General features: G+C 41.4%; 1 protein-coding gene and 1 pseudogene across 3 annotated transcripts in view; one reads left to right on the top strand and one right to left on the bottom strand.

Moving 5' to 3' along the window:
• The window catches only part of SLC35D4 (solute carrier family 35 member D4), a 126,808-nt gene that overhangs the window by 97,792 nt on the left and 11,822 nt on the right, over window positions 1-17,194 (bottom strand). For all 3 annotated transcript variants that reach the window (XM_090285730.1, XM_090285729.1, XM_090285732.1), the window contains exon 4: window positions 6,232-6,313. In XM_090285730.1, coding sequence (XP_090141856.1) covers window positions 6,232-6,313 — 82 coding nt within the window. The remainder of the gene's footprint in view (window positions 1-6,231; window positions 6,314-17,194) is intronic.
• On the top strand, window positions 8,595-10,553 carry LOC150002759 (large ribosomal subunit protein uL4 pseudogene; annotated as a pseudogene).

Genomic DNA, 17,194 nt, shown 5'->3' with positions numbered 1-17,194 from the left:
GTGTTTATCTTATTTTAATTATAATTACTCTTTTAAGCTACCACACATCCTTTCTGGAGGATGATGAGGTTATTCATATGTGTATATGTGTATGTGTAAATGAACACATTTATAAATTGATTTGCATAAAATAAACTTGAGTGTTTATTTACATTAATTTTGTTATTCTGTCATTAGATGGCAAACTCCTTAAGGGCAGAGGACCAGACTCCCCTCTTTCCCAGTATATTCCCAGTACCAGCTTAGAGGCCATCTCAGTGTTTCATATGGACAACACTCACGTTTAGGGGCCTCGCCGTATGAGAAACAGACATCTTAAAATACCAGGAGCTCCTCCATCCTGACAAGGTGCATGGTAATAAGAAAAGGCCTAAGGGGCAGCATCGGTTCTCCAGGTCACTCACTTGGGAAAATAAATGCATGGAATAGAACAGAGGGCAGATTGACCTGCTCTCAGTGAATGACAATTTCTCTCACACTTTACCCAAGTACATAGAAATAAATACGCATCTCCTATGGCACCCAAAGGAGTTCTGAGTGAGGCAAGTGAGAGAACATTACCATCCCCTCCTCTTCATATAATCCTCAAGGAAACTTCTATTGCAGGCGTCCCCCAACCTCTGGGCCATGGACCGGTACAGGTCTGGGCCTGTTAGGAACCGGGCCGCACAGCAGGATGTGAGCTCACATGTAATGTGCTTGAATCATCCCCAAACCATCACTGTCCCCACCCGGTCAGTGGAAGAATTGTCTTCTGTGAAACCAGTCCCTGCTGCCAAAAAGGTTGGGGACCGCCGCTCTAATGGATCCCAGGGTTTTAAAAAACAATTATATATTTTAAATTGTGGTAAAATATACATATAAAATTAACAATTTTAACCATTTTTAAGTGTACAGTTCAGTGGTATTGAGTACGTTAACACTGTTGTTGCAACCATCACCACCACCCAGCTCCAAAATTTTTTCATCTTGCAAAACTAAAATTCTGTACCTATTAAATACTAACTTACCATTCTCCTCTCCCTCCAGCCCCTGGCAAGCACCACTCCACTTTCTGCCTCTATGAGTCTGACTATGTACTCTAGGGTACCTCATATAAGTGGACTTATACAATATTTATCTTTTTGTGACTGGTTTATATCACTTAATATAATGTCCTCAAAGGTCATCCATGTTGTAGCATGTGTCAGAATTTCCTTCCTTTTTAAGGCTGAATAATATAACATTTTGTTTATCTACCACATTTTGTTCATTAATCCATCAATGGACACTTGGGTTGCTTCCACCTTTTGGCTATTGTGAATAATGCTTCTATGAGCCTAGGTATACAAATATCTATTTTTAATTTTTTGAGGATTTACTCTACTGTTTTCCATAGCGAATGCACCATTTTACTTTCCTAACAGCAATGCACAAGGGTTTCCATTTGTCCACATCCTCACCAATACTTATTTTCTGTATTGTTGATAATAGCCAATCTAAGGGGTATGAAGTGGTATCTCATTAGAGTTTTGATTTACATCTCCCTAATGATTAATGATGTTGAGCATCTTTTCATGGGTTTATTGACCATTTGTGTATCTTCTTTGGAGAAATGTCTATGTAAGTCCTTCGCCCATTTCTGAATCAGGTTGTTGGGTCTTTGTTATTGAGTTTTCTATATACTCTGGATATTAATCCCTTATTAGATAAATGATTTGCAAATATTTTCTCCCATTCTGTGGGTTGTCTTCCTTTTTACTCTATTGATAGTGTCCTTTGATGCACCACAGTTTTTCATTTTGATTAAGTCCAATTTGTCTATTTTTTAAAATTATTTATTTGTTTGTTTATTTATTTATTTTTAGAAAGAGGGGAAAGGAGAAAGGGAGGGAGAGAAACATCACTGTGTGGTTGCCTCTCACTCACACCCTCAACTGGGGACCTGACGTGCAACCTAGTCATGTGCCCTGACTGGGAATCGAACCAGCAACACTTGGCTCGCAGGCCGATGCTATTTTTTCTTTTGATGGCTAGGTCTTTGTTATCATATCGAAGAAACCATCGCCCAATCCAATGTTGTGAAGTTTTCCCTTCAGAGCCCCATCTCAATAAGTCATTTTATAAGGATTATGGAGAACAACTTTAGATGGAACAAGTAGATAACTAAAGTCCAGACAAGGGGTTTACTGATTTGTCAGAGAGCCAACATCTTAATAAGTAGCCTTGCAATTCTTGCACTTAGATTCTGTTCTGCTCTGATAAGAAAACAACCTGAAAGAAGAGCCACCCCTACCTAGCAGTGACAGGGAACATTAGGGGAAGAGTCTCTACAACCACATTTATATTCTTTTCCCTTGTGGATCCAAGTTCCTTTACATGATCATGGGTTCCAGTTTGCTTAACTGAGTGACTTACTCCACATGTGTTTCTCACCAACAACCCCACCCCATCTTTCTATCCCAACTTGTTGAATGAATGTTGTGCTCATGGAAGACAGAAAATGACAAGCAATCAGGGAAGGACCAAGATCAAAGAGCTGCGAAACAAACCAGGTCCAGTTCTGTCAAGATGCCTTAACTTAGATCTGCAGTCTCTCCAACCTCTGACCCTGGCTTCCCTAAGCAAGGACACAGCACAATTTAAGAAGCCAAATCACCACCACCAGCATGGCCTCTCACAGGCAAGCTCCCTCATGGATGAATTCGCACATCTGTTCTAAACACTCAGCATCACAGGATTTGAGGCAATCCTCTCCGGCTGAAATGGCTCTTGCCAGAAAATTATACCAAGAGTAATAATGATCAATCAAGACTGTTCTATCCTTCCAAAGACTAGCACTCACACCACCAGAGCCATCATTACTGTGACCTTCTTCATTGTAAGAAAGCTGGAGAAGCAGACTTGAATGAGCCCCAGTAGAAGGGAGAACAACATATGGTTCCTCTCCCCTTTGTCCTGCTCAAACCTGATGGGCTGGTCTCCTTTGGTTTGTAAAATTTAGGGAGGAAACAGGGTAAGCTTTGGAGATGCACTGTAAAGTTGATGGGCTTGGGTTTGTAGCTCTACTTTAACATTTACTAACTGTTGACCTGGGCCAAATAATCTGCATCTCAGTTTCCTCATCTGTAAATGGTAGTAATTAAGTCCGACTTTATATTGTCATGAAGGTTGGCTGCGGTAAGTGCCCAACACATACTAACACTGAATATTCATGGTGGCTGTTCCCATAATGAGCTGTGTGTCTCACAGACTCCCCCTGAAGTTCCTAAAGGTCAGGAACCGTGATTTATCATTAAGCCCCCGGCACACAGTAGATCCCCAATAAATATTTGCTGAATGAATAGCCACAAGAAGAATCTCCCCCCTATGTGATTGTGAGTTTCAGGTGGAAAAATCAATCAAGTACTATCCTCACTGGGCCATGGCAGAGTTAAACCAGCTTCCTCTCAGGAGTTGCACATCAGGAGAACAGAGCTTCCGTCTTGTCGGAGAAAGGAGGCCTTGACAGAGCAGAGCTACCTCATGAGTGTAGCACTTTTCCCCCAACTCATCGTGGATTTGTTAAACTGACAGCTTGGCACTGGCACGCTGATGCCTGTTTTCCATTTAACACAAGCTGTACAAGTGCCTCATGTTTAATCCACTCGATGAATTTTTAAGCAGCTGTGTGAAAACAAAAAACTCAAAAAACGAAGAAAAGAGGCTGCGTTATTTCACCTACAAAACAATGTGTGTCTCCTCTCTGTTGTCCTCCTTCCCTAATTGGGTATATTTGGGTTTTCAGCTGTTTCCCTTTGCTCAAAGAGTTTGAACTGTGGCAGCTTCTTTTTGCCTATTAAAGGAGGTTGTGCCCTAGGTCAATGCCACCCAAAGTGCCAGACCTCAAGAGTAGCAGCTCGTACCAGAATGTAAATCAATTCTTTGCTTCCTTCTGCAAAAGTTATTGCTATAAAAATAAAATGTCAGCTCAACTGAACAGTATGGTTAGTGAAGAAGCTGATGTACATTCTGGCACAATCTCCTGTGGACAGGTAACACAGAGCTCACAGATCTGCACCGCCTAGGTGTCACACTTCGAGAAGCATCTTCCAGGTTATGGAACTGCCCATGTGCCTGAGAACGTAATAGACTGACATTTACAATGGACTTTTGAGGGGGTCTTTGCCACCTACTATCTTTATCCCTTTTTTTGGTAAAACACCCAATGTTGAGGCTCTGCTACACCCACTCTCAGCCTGTGGGATACAGGTAGGGATCCTTTATGACCATGGCTGGCTAGACAGTGCTCTGAGTCTTTCTAGCCACAGTGACTGGCTGAGGGAGGCCTTGGTCCAGGGCCAGCCAATCAGCATGATTCCATGCTTCTGGTTAGCTTTCAGGCCTTAGATGGGTAGTGGCCCTGACTGATCCAACCAGGCATGAGTCCAGGGACTCACACAGGAGCTACAAGGAAGACAGTCTCTTTCCAATACACTTAAAATTGTGAGGATGTGAGTCTGTACTCAACAATACCCATGAAGGGGGAGCCTGGCAAAAGGTCAGAAATGGGGCAAAGACAGAGAGCAGAACTAAAAGACAGGATTTTGAGTATGTCATTGGATCTTCTGGATCAAGCCCTGCCTGAAGCAGATATCTACCCTCTGACTTTTCACTTCTGTGACCCAGTAAATTTCTTTTTTACTTAGACCAGTTTATGAGCCTTCCAACACTTGCAACCAAGAGTCTGAACTTATGCATGACTACTATACCCTAGGCCTATTCTAAAATCCATATATATTGGTCCTAAAGAACAAATCTGAAAAGGCAAAAGGTCAGAAGAGCTGCCACTATCTAGAACCAGAGGCGGACGACCAAGACTCTCCACACCTGAGTTCTTTTCCCTGTCAGGTGGCTAACATTGGCCCCACCTGTCGCCTGTCAGGTGACTATGAGATACAGGAAAAAAAAAAAAAAATCTCTCTGGAAACATGAAAAAGCACTGTACAAATAAAAAGTATTGTTATTATGAGCACAACACTTTAGTTATTCAAACTTCAAAATTCTAGCATTAATAACTACCCAGATCCTATAAAAATTTTAAAGACCTGCAGACAATACATTGTTTTTTATCAAATGCTATACCCGGCTGTAGGACAGGAAGCACTCTCTGCAGGCCACAGACTGGAAAGTGAGGCAGCAGACCTGCAGGAATCTGACAGAATCAAGAAGAGGCAGCCCAAGGCCAGCGCAGGCCTGCTGCTCTGGGCCAAGCACCAACATGCACTGTGGGTCATTTCTTAGGCCCACCCAGGATGTTTCTCCCCCACCGCACACATCATCCCCATCTGCTTTAGTAGCTGGGAAGCTCATAAGCTTGTAAATCATGAAACAAATGTTGATTTAATTTGTAAATTACTGCTATTAATTCTCAACCACTATTATGTGACTTTGGAGCTGTCCTAACTATAATATTGTTATCCAATTAGACAGATCTTGTTTGTTTGTTTTTTACTGTTTTCATATCTGAGAACTAAGGGACAAATATGACAATACACTTCACATAAAAGGACTGAATTGTTTTTTGCAAAATTTGCATTTCTCCAAAACAAAAATGCAATCATTTTCTTATATATATAAAAACAGTAGTCAAGATAAAAAAACAGGAAGAGGCATTTCTACAATTATTGATTTTTAAGCTGTGCTCTGAGTCTCTGGTTAATGGTGGTATTAATGGATTCTCTTCTGATAGCAAAATAACTAAATCTTTGGAATTCCATATAATGAAACTGGAAGAAGTAAGTTCTTCACCGTTCCCCCCTTTGAGAAGCTCAGTCCTGGGGAGATTAGAGTCTGAGGATAGAGACTTTTTTACTAGCCTCCCCTTGTTACTGGGTATCAACTCTGTGCCCGGCATGTACATCCATGACTGAACCCAGCACACCCCAGACCACGCTACCAATGGGCAGGGGTATGGTTCCCAGAAGCGAGAAGCAGGCTCGTTCCTTGCTCCTGAGGATGGCCTATATTCAGGCACAGCAGGCTGTCCCTCTCTGTGACAGGCTCCACAAATGTCGCTATGCCTCTCCATCTTCAATTCAGAGAGAAGAAATAAAAGGCTCCAGGTTAGCCTCAAGTCTAAGGTTTGTTCTCTAATCCAGCTATACGGTCATTAAAGCTCATGCCTTGTTCCCCATTGATCTGGGTGCAATAAGCTAAAAGGCAAAGGGGCAAAAGAGAGAAGCTCTGTCCCCCAAAACCTCTAACACTTACCAGTCGGGACAACGCTCTGGAACCAGCATAGATTATTCCCACAAACAGCAGTGAAGCGGGAAGCCATGTCAAAACATTAGATCTAGAAAGAAGAAAAGAGGCCCAAATACTTCTGTTATTTTATGTCCAAAAGACATAGCTGGAAGATATTACCCTTCAGATGCACCAAATACAGTGACAGCAGCTATCTCAACATCCCTGAGTGACTCAAGAAGTATGACACAGTCTGTATGTATTGGCAGTGATGGAGGCTAACAAAGCCATCAGCCCACAGCCCGCCACTCTGCTGCCCACCTAGTGTCACTGATCCCACAACAGGGCACAGATAAGCTAGACATGGAAAAGGCCTTCCTGCAGGTTGGGAGAGAGAAAAAATCTAATTTTTTAAAGGGGAAAGTGAACATTATTCTTAGAATTTTAAGTAGCCAAGAGGTTTGAACTTATGCCAAATTATTAAAAATTGTAAAAGGCTATTTATCTAGGCAATATATCAAACAGCTCTGTGGTTCCACAACAAGAGGAACCACAGTGTCAAAGGACAGACTTGAAAAATAAAGGAATGCTAGAACTTGAGCAGGGAGGCCATGTGCTGACTTCTTCAACCATTAACCTGGAATGCTGGTTCCAGGAATCTTTAAGGACTTGATTCAATTGTGGCCACACCAAGAACTGCTTTTTCATTACAGTTTGGAATCTTGCTCTCCTCAAGAAAAGCAAAATCCCAGTTTTTACGTAGAGTGCATATCACTGAGGCTGCAACTTGCTTCCCCTCATCAGTTACAAATGCATTCAAGTCCACTAATTCAAGTTCCCAGAATTATTCTAATAGAAGATATAAATAAATGAAACCATTCCAGCAGGACATAACATAATAATCCCGACTAACTCAATGAACTGCTCTCCTGGGATGATGCCTGCTCAAGAAATGATCTTTGCTAATTTTATTAGCATGAGCAGGCACTCCATCTATGGTCAGACCTGCTTTTATACAACTTCCCAGGCAACATGACATTAAACTGTTTCCACTCTCTTGTAAGGCCTTTAAACCCTACTTCCTGTAGACATTCATTCAGCAAACACTTACAGCAGCTTGGAAGGTGCTGACAGCACCAGGATTATTATCAACAGCAACATCACAGTTGACATCTGTTGAGTACTAGCTACAAACCAGGCACTGTGTTCAATGTTTTCTACCCCAAACCTTTTAAATCTGCACAACAACTTCATGAGGGAAGTATTACTGTTATTACCCCCACTGTGCAGATGAGTATACTGAGGTGCAAAGAACTGAACTGATTTGCCATGGTTGGAATAGCTGGTAATAGCAAAGCCAGAAGTGGAATTCAGATCTGCCTGATGCTAAAGCCTCCAATTAAAAAAAAAAATTTATTGTTGTTCAATTATAGTTGTCCCAATTTTTACCCCATTGCTCTCCCCTGCCCCACCCACCTACCCACCCTGCTCCCACAGTCAATCCCCACCATGTTGTCCATGTCCATGGGTCCTTTATACTTGTTCCTTGACTAGATAAAGCCCCAGATGTTAACTATCCTTTGAATTTTACCCTTAAGGACCTCATTATCTAATGAGACACTGGCATATAAACAGACAAGCAGCAAACACAACATGGTTTTGCTCTGGTAGCAGACCAAACGGCTGATGATCTGAGGGATATTACCAGTCCTGCTGCAATAACAGATGTCTGCACCTCCAATCAAAAGGTGAACAGAGAAAGGGAGATGCCATCCCTAACCTAATGGGTCAAACGTAACATCAGCCAAGTGTTTCTCTTCCAGGAAAAAGCTTTTTTATTGGATATTATGGGTCAACAGAGCCAGGATCCAGGCCCGTGGCTCACTATGCACCGGAAAGAAGCCCAGAGCATAGACTGCAGGGAACACTGATGAGGAAGGAAGGAAGGAGGGCACCGGGTGAAGTGGCAGCTGGCCTAGCTGCAGCAGGCCTGGGACGTTGGAATGCAAGGTTAATGAGGCCCCAGACATTTGTGTTCCATTCCCTCTCAAACAAAGAAAATTCCTGCCGAGTCAGGTACTCCAAGAGACATTAGGGTATCTGAGCCGCCATGGACAGGAGGAAAAGAAAACATGGCTAGGAAACATCTTGCATTTTCACCCTTCTTCCTAAAAACACAAAGACACAAAATTTAACTAGAAAAAATATGCACGGGCCTAGCTGGATTAAAAAAACTTCTGGGAGATAGATGCTACAGGGCAGCTGTGTGAGCATTTGGCTCCAAATATGGGGCCTGTGAGCCAGGCACAGGGGCACTCAGGCCTGTGTTCTGCCCCATCATTGACTCAGGGTCCATTTCAAGGTGGGTGCAGTCAGAGCAAGCTGCACTAATGGTGGAACTTCAGACACCTGCAGAGATGGTTGGTTGCAGAGTGATTTCATGGCCCAGCCCACAATCTCTTATCAGTGAGACAGTTGCCTTCCCTCCACTACACACCAACATAAAACTATAGCTGCTATTAAGAATAACAAATGTGAGCCCTGACTGGTATAGCTCAGTGGGTTGGGCGTCATCCTGTAAACCAAAAGGTCGCCAGTTCAATTCCCAGTCAAGGCACAGCCTGGGTTGCGGGCCAGGTCCCCAGTTGGGAGTGTGTGAGAGGCAGCCGATTGATGTTTCTCTCTCACGCATCAATGTTTCTCTCCCTCTCTTTCTCCCTCCCTTCCCCTCTCTCTAAAAAGAAATAAATACTATCATTAAAACAAAAAAGAATAACAAATAATCACTAGGAAAATCTGCTGCCGAACCAGATGCGGGCAAGACAAGAGTGAAAGGATAGAGGGAAAAGAAAAAATGAAAAATTCAGAAGATTCTGCATCCATGTTGTTTCAGAGAATCAAAGTTCTCATTTTACTAAAAATCAGAGTAAATGTTAAGTGTTGTTTATGCATGAAAAGACTCAAGGGAATACTAGTTGACAATCCATATTTAAAAGAAAAGCCTTACCAAAAGATTAGCAAATTAACGCATATTTCTACGTCTTAAAGTAAAATAGATTGTTCCTCTTCCTGTGGGAGCCCCCAGGTTGAGAGCAGTGCGACCTCTCCTCCCCACATCCTGGCGTGTGCTCAGCCACTGACATCCATGTACTCTGAAAAGGGAGAATCGCCTGGCAAAACTGTCACTTTGCCTGCTGTGTTCAAGGTTCCCGTTCCACCAGATACTGTGGATTTTGTTCACACTGACTTATGCAAACCCAATAGACAGCTCTGTGCTGTCAATGAAATGGCAGGTCATGAAACCAGAGCTGAGTTGTGGCAGAGCTGTGCCTAGAATTCCCGGAGTTCGAGGTGGGCCTCGTTGTTCTGGCCACAGTGCTTTTGGAAAATGTGTCATGGGGGCCACGTGTCTGCACCAACAAAAAGCTGGCACCGTTGGCGTCGCAGAGTGGACACAACACAGAAGCAACATGCTCTCTGCTCTGCCCTGGCTGCCTCGGTCTTACCAGCGCTGGCTTTGTCTAGAGGTCATCACATTGAGGAAGTTCTTGAACTTCCTTTGGTGGCTGAAGGTAAAGTTGAAGGCTACAAGAAACTAAGAAGGCTGTTTTGCTTCTTAAGAAACTTAAGGCCTGGAATGATATTAAAAAGGCCCATGTCTCTCAGCAAGTGAGAGCTGGCAAGGCAAAATGAGACACCATTGTGATGTCCAGCATAGGGGACTTTGTATCACCTATAACATGAACAACAATATCATCAAAACCTTCAGAAACATCCCCAGAACTACTCTGCTTAATGTAGGCAGACTGAACATTTTGAAACTTTCCTGGTGGGCGTGTGGGCCATTTCTGCATTTGGATGGAAAATGCTTTCTACAAGTTAGATGGTCTTTATGGCACCTGGCATAAAGCGGCCTCTCTCAAGAGTAACTATAACCTTCCCATGCATAAGATGCTCAATACAGACCTTAGCAGGAAAGCCCAGAGATCCAAAGAGCCCTCCAGGCACCATGCATAATTCATCACAGACTCCCAAAGAAGAATTCACCGAAAAACCTAAGAATCATGGAAGGTAAACTGATATGCAAAGACCATGTTCCAGAACATTATTCTTCTCTAGACCAAAAACCACGAGCTCCAGGTAGACAGAGCTACAGCAGCACTAGAGGCCAAATCAGATAGAAGGGGGTTCCAGGCAAGAAGCCTGGTATACAGAAGGAAGGGAAGGAGGCTGTTGGAAGGATGAAGCAGAAGAAGCCTTTGGTGCAAAAAAAGGCCGGAACTACCAAGAACCTAGCAACCGAGAAGCCCACAGGAAAGAAACCCACAGAAGAAAAGCTTGTGGCATAAACTTAAATTTGTTTATTCCACAAAGGTCCAATCACTTTGGACAGCTAATTTTGAATAAAAATCTGATCAAAGGCAAAATAGATTGTTTCATCAAAAGATGATTCCCAGATTTATCTTTCAATTAACAGACGAGTTACACGTCTGACAAAGTCAGATAATGGAATTTCTGTAAATATTATTAATTTTTCCATATCCCTCAAACTGTAAATTTCAGAAAGGTGGGAACCATGTACGTAAAATATTACACTGATAAATGTTACAAAGGAGGCTAAAGGATTATGCTAAACCATAAGGGCATCTGACCTAATCAGTGAGGATAGGGAAACTTTTCTTAAATAAGTGGTGTTTGAGAAGAAATCGAAAATTAAACTGGGCATAAGGAGTGGGGTAGAGAGTACAAGGGACACAAAATTTGATGCAGATTCGTTCTGTACTTGCTCATTCATTTTGAATGTGACAGCCATACAGTACACATGCTCACTCAACTGTGTCTACCACCCCCATTAACTAGTACAGTGAAATCGTCATTGTTCCCACATGTGCCTTCCAGGCCACCCTCCTTGGCTGCCAGGTTACATCAATATTGCACAAACTGTTCTCGTTATATTAACAATGGCTGGGCTTTTTCTGGACAGACTTCGTATAATCGAATTTGCATATTGAAAATATTGGCTGCAGTATGAAGAATAGATTGGAATGGGGTTGGTGATGTGAAGGCAGGAGATCAGTTAGGCATACAATCAAGTGGTCCAGACAAGAGATAATGGAGGTGAAGAGAATGGACCAATTTGAGAAATAAATAGAACTTGGAGATAATTTCTACTATGGGGTGAGGGACAGAAGACACCAAGGATGACTTCCAGGTTTCCAGTTTGAATAGTGATGGATGGTGGTGCACTAATGTTTGAAAAACTGTAAAAGGCTTGACTGGGAAAATTATTAACTCAGTCTTGAATATTACAAACTTGAGGTGCATGTAGAGAATTGGATGTAAGGATCCAGGAACCTTCCTCTGTTCTCTAGTGAGCAAGAAGGCATTATAAATGTATCTTACATTTGATTTTCCAGTATTCCCCAAACCCCCAGTTTTGAGGATAAAATTCAAATATATTTTGTTCAACATAATTTTCCCCCTTGGTTCATTATTCTCAGCAATAAGAGTCTCTTAAGGTTTGGTAAGGCTTTGTCACAAACTTATTCCCAAATTCTAGACATTGATCTCATGACATTTACAAGCGAGTGGGACAGACGGACAGCAAACAGACTGTGGCAGTCATGGGTGTGCACAATCAGGCCTCCTTCCAGCAGAGAGCCTGCTGCAAGGAGTGGAGTCAGCTGACAGCTGCACTTACATAATCTGAACAATTGTGCACACTTACTGCTTCAGGAATTAGAATGCAGATCTCTGCCTTACAAGGTTTCCACCACTGTTAAGGTGCTATAATCACAACGCAGAGGGGTCAGACTTTTCACCAGTTGCTGGGGCAGATAAAATACATGACAACTGTGTTCTGTATGTTTGTGGAAACGAGGTAAAGACATGAGTCACAAGGGTGGTGGTGCTTCTTTGTGCTTTTGCCATTCTCACATATTTTTAAAACATCATTTCTTCAGGAAGAAATAAAACTGTAACTTTAAAATCCTACTTAGCTCTCAGGCACCATTACTGAGGATTATTTTCTAGGGAGATGCAGCAATCACAGATGGAAATCATACCTGGTTTTGGGCACTGGAGCATATAATCTTATAACAATGACATGGTTACGCACATCATTGGAAAGAATAGTTAGGTCTCTTCACTCCCAAGGAACGTCCCACCAGTTAGCTGACTAACTTTAACCAGTAGCTCTAAGGAATAGACAGGCTTCACACATTTCTCTGGGCTGTGCCCTTCCTTCTATGTCAGTCACCTAGGGCTGGGGTCATCCAAGGGTCATCTAGGGCATCTAGGAGTGGGGAGGCAGAAGCACAGGACAGAAGGTTTTGTGCAGTAGAAAGAATGTGCCTTTATGATCAAACTTTCATACGGGTTTATATCCCAACTCTAAAGCTAGTTGATTTATATCCCAAATCTAAGGCTAGTTCACAATAAGCACTCAGCTTAGTTTTTTTCATTTATAAAATGGGGATAATAATACTCAAGATAGCTATTGAGATTAGCCAAAAGAATGAATATGCAGTGTTTGGGGCAATGCATGGCACATGGAAAACAACAACACTCAATAAAAGTTCTCCTCTGGCTTTTCTACACATAACCCCAAGAACAGAAGCCATTAAGGAAGACTGATAGATCCACCTACATTAAAAAAGCCAAAGATACAATAAAGAAAATTGAAAGATAATTAACAAACCAGGAAAATATACTAGCAACATATAAAACAGGCAGGAGTTTACTATCCTTAATGTATAGCGAGTACTTATGAATCAATAAGAAAAAAAAATCAACTCTTCTCTCCCAAAAAATCAAGGGGATTAACTGTGGGCCAGAGGGGAGGGTTGGGTGGAGGGGGCAAAAGGGAACAAAAATTGGGACAACTATAATAGAATAAACAATAAAAATAAGTATAAAAAAATTCTAAAAATCAGTGGACAAGACCAGATAATTTTATGTTTCTCTCTCTCCCTCTCTCCTTCCCTCCCTCTCTCTCTCTCTCTCTCTCTCTCTCTCTCTCTCTCTCATACACACACACACAATAAAAATGGCCAATAAACATATAGAAAGTTGTTCAACCTCCCTAATAATAAAAGAACTTTAAATTAAGACAATGATATATCAATTTTTTTTCCAAGACTAGAAATTTTTGAAGTTAGTATCTAATATAAGGTTCATGAAATCAATTCCTTCATATATAGCTGTGATATATAAATTGGTATATTTCTGGAGGTATGTATGTACTACTTGGCTACACTTATCAAAAGTTTAAAAAATACTCTCTGAGCCGTGGCTGGTATGACTCAGTGGATTGAGCACCAGCCTGCAAACCAAGGGGTTGCTGGTTCGGTTCCCAGTCAGGGCACATGCCTGGGTTGCGGGCCAGAAGAGGCAACCACACATTGATGTTTCTCTCTCTTTCTCCTTCCCTAACCCTCTCTCTAAAAACATATAAATAAAATCTTAAAAAAATAACTTTCTGAGGTGTTTAAAGGTATCCAAGATGTTTTCATTTACAAGTGGAATAAGTGCATTCTGGTCTCCTTGTTCACTAGAGATGCCAGCACCTCAGTTTGCTATTGCCTTCTCTGCCTGGAACCCTCTCCCTCCAGACACCTGCATGGCCCAGTCTCACACATTCAGATCTCTGCTCATGAAGTCATCTTGTCCATGAGTCCTTCTTACCCACCATATATAAAATAACAACCCCCAGACACAACCACTGGCACTCGCACGCGGTCACACGTATCTATCCCCTTACTTGGCTTTATTTCTCTTCACGCTTATCGCCATCTGGCACATCATATACTGCCATTTGCATTTGTTTCTTGTCTGTCTCCTTCACTTCGAATGTAAGCTATTGACAGCAAGGATTTTTGCCTGCTTTGTTCACTGTGCGCCCCCAGCACCTAGAACAATGCTTGGCATATTCATAATAGACACTCAAATATTTGTTGGCTAAATCACCATGTATTACTTTTATAACTTATTACCTTTCTCCCTCTAGATTGGTACAAGGGGACAACAACAGAAACAAAACATATCAGGAAACCCCAGTCATGACCCTAATTCACATTTCTTCATCAGCTTTTCTCAAGCCCTGAACAGAATTGCTGATGCTTATAGCTACTCAATTTTTAAGGGCACGGGCAAGAGTAAAAATTACCTACATCCTGCCAGCTGCCTCTCTGAAATGGCCCTAATGGGGAATTCAAACAATTTCAAATTCAATAAACATTTATAGCAATCATGTTATAACCTATAACTACGACAACAAAAAACTAACTGCATTAAAAAACAAACATATTTTTCTTCAATAGACATGAACTTAGAATCTTGGAATGCAGGTTATTTTATTTTCTATAATAATTTATCTCTTTTTCTTTTTTATTGATCTTATTGGAGTACAATTGGTTAATAAAATAATATAGGACTCAGGTGTACAATTCTGTAATATCATCTATATATTGTTTTGGTTGTCTTATTAAAAAGTAGTACCTATCCATGCTATAAGTTATTGAAAATAGATCAAGAAAAATATTACAATTACAATCCCACTATGCAAAATAACCACTGCTAAGACCTTGTTATGTCTCCTTCCAAACAATGCCACATGCCCATATATAAGCACTTCAATAATATTGCTTTATAATCAGCTTAACACCTTTCCATGTCAAAAAATCATTCTTAATTTATTAATTATTAAATACTAAGCTATTGCTGCACAGCTAAGTTAACCCTATTTTTAAACTATTCTAATGTTGTAATGGTTATCCTTGAATATATTCTTTTCTTACATTCATGATGCTTTTGCAATATTTGGGATAAATTCCCATAAGTACAACTGCTGTTCAAAGAAACATGCATTCAAGTTTGTAACTGGTTAAAAAGTTGCCTTCCAGAGGTTATAATGACTCACCCTCTGCTGTGAACTACATGTCTGTGTCCTCCACAAAATCACATGTTGAAACCCTAACTCCAGATGGTATTTGGAGGTGGAACATTTAGGAGGAAATTAGGTCATGATGATGGCGGTCTCATGATGGAATTAGTACCCTTATGAGACACAAGAGAGCAGCTATCTGAAAAACAAGAAGAGGCCCTCACCAGAACCCAACCATGCTGGCACCCTGATCTTGGACTTCCCAGGATCCAGAACTGTGAGAAATAAATTTCTGTTGTTTAAACCACCTAGTCTAGGGTATTTTTGTTACAGCAGTCCACACTGTCTAAGACATCCTCCTTTGCAGCTCTAACACTATTATTCTAAAATAGTCAATGATCTCCACAATAGGAACAAAGGAAGCACATACTACTCGTTAATGCACTCTTTCTCTCTCCAACTTTCATTCATAAGGTGGAACCATTTGGACCTCCCATGAGGGTTTTTCTTACATTGCCCTTTGTGCCAACAAATGAGGCAAGATGAAATTAAATCTAGAGGTGATCCTGGCATAACCTTGGGTTTTTGTGATGCATGAGCCTCTGAGGAGCAGCTGAGCCAGTGAGTGAGTGTGTTCTGTGTGTGTCTATGTATGCATATGTGTGTCTATATCTGTGTGTGTGTGCATGTGTATATAGAAAGGGATCTCACGGCAACTTCTGGGGGAAAGGTTACAGACTTCAATTGTAGACTGCAATCCATGTTGAAGGACTATTTGTCACAGGGTCTGGTTTGAAAACTGTGCTGAAACATAATTATTCTTACAGGGCTTATGATTTATAACTCACATCATGTATAAGCACAAATATTGCATCTTGTTTGAATTGTGGACTTGCTTTTTGAATGCACACAGTCTATTGTCCCTAGGAATCCTGATGAATAAAGCATTTTACAGGAAGCATGTAAAATGTTGGCATGACTTATAAAACTGTGATTATTGAGCTAAAGGCTAATTAAATTAAATCACTTGTTTTTCAAATAGAGCGTGCATTATTGAGGGAACATCTGCTTCCTGAAAACACTTGGTTTATCTGTTAGTGAGTGCCTGGAGGGCTTCTTGAGCTGAATTCTTGAAAACTCTCTGTGTTATACTGACACCCAGTGGACCCATAAACTGTTTCCAAACATGAAAATAACAAGCGACCAAAATACCAAGGTTCACATGTTGATTATTGGCATTGCCTAAATAGTAATACCTTACAATCATAAAGTCAACATTTGTTTTATAGTTTACAAGGACTTCTAGATAGAATAACTCAATACCTTCAGAAGATTCCTAGAGTTAATTTTTTTGGGGGGGAGGGGGTGATTCCTAGTGAATGTGGTCCGCAAAGTCTTATTCCATTTTCTCCTTCCTTTTTCCTTTTTTTAGACCTTTCTCCTTCCTTCTTTGCTCTTTCTCTGACTCACAGAAGGCCACACGCCCTTGACCAAGTTCAACCCTAATATTACTCGAAACCAAGAACCCTATGATGATACTCTTTGTCACAGAGCATAACTTAAGAGTCAGCAAACCACAGCCCATGGGTCAAATCCCCACCTGCTGCCTAGTTCTGAACATAGCATTTTGTTTGTACACAACCATCCTGTCAGCTTACGTACCATCTATGACGGCTTTCATGTGACAAAGGCAGAGCTGAGTAGTTGTGACAGTGGCTGTGTGGCCCACAAAGCCTAAAATATTTATTCTCTGTCTCTTGTTTGCTGACTCCTGATTTATAGCTTGAGTCCCAACCTCTGGAACTTACCAGCTGGGATGCCTAAGGCTTCATACATGAGGCACTGTTGCTGGCTAAACAGAAAGGACCCTGTTACTATTTTTTCTGAAAGTTTCAATTTTCAGGGAACTTTCATAAGTGGTTCTTCCCACTTGGCATCATTATGGCTTCCCATTTCCCATTTCATTTACTGGCCTGAGATTCTCAACAGGTAACCCCATTTCATGCTGAAATGAAAATCTTGTCACCTTGAGTGGTGTTCTGACAATCCCTAAAGGCCAACAAGGGCGACAAAGAAAAGTTCCCAAATCCCCACAGTGCCCTGTAA

The sequence above is a fragment of the Furipterus horrens genome, unplaced genomic scaffold (genome assembly GCF_987537825.1).
Source record: "Furipterus horrens unplaced genomic scaffold, mFurHor1.1.pri manual_scaffold_8, whole genome shotgun sequence".
In the NCBI taxonomy this organism is placed as follows: domain Eukaryota; kingdom Metazoa; phylum Chordata; class Mammalia; order Chiroptera; family Furipteridae; genus Furipterus; species Furipterus horrens.
Note: the sequence above shows the minus strand (reverse complement) of the source record. Positions and strands in the feature narration are given on the sequence as shown.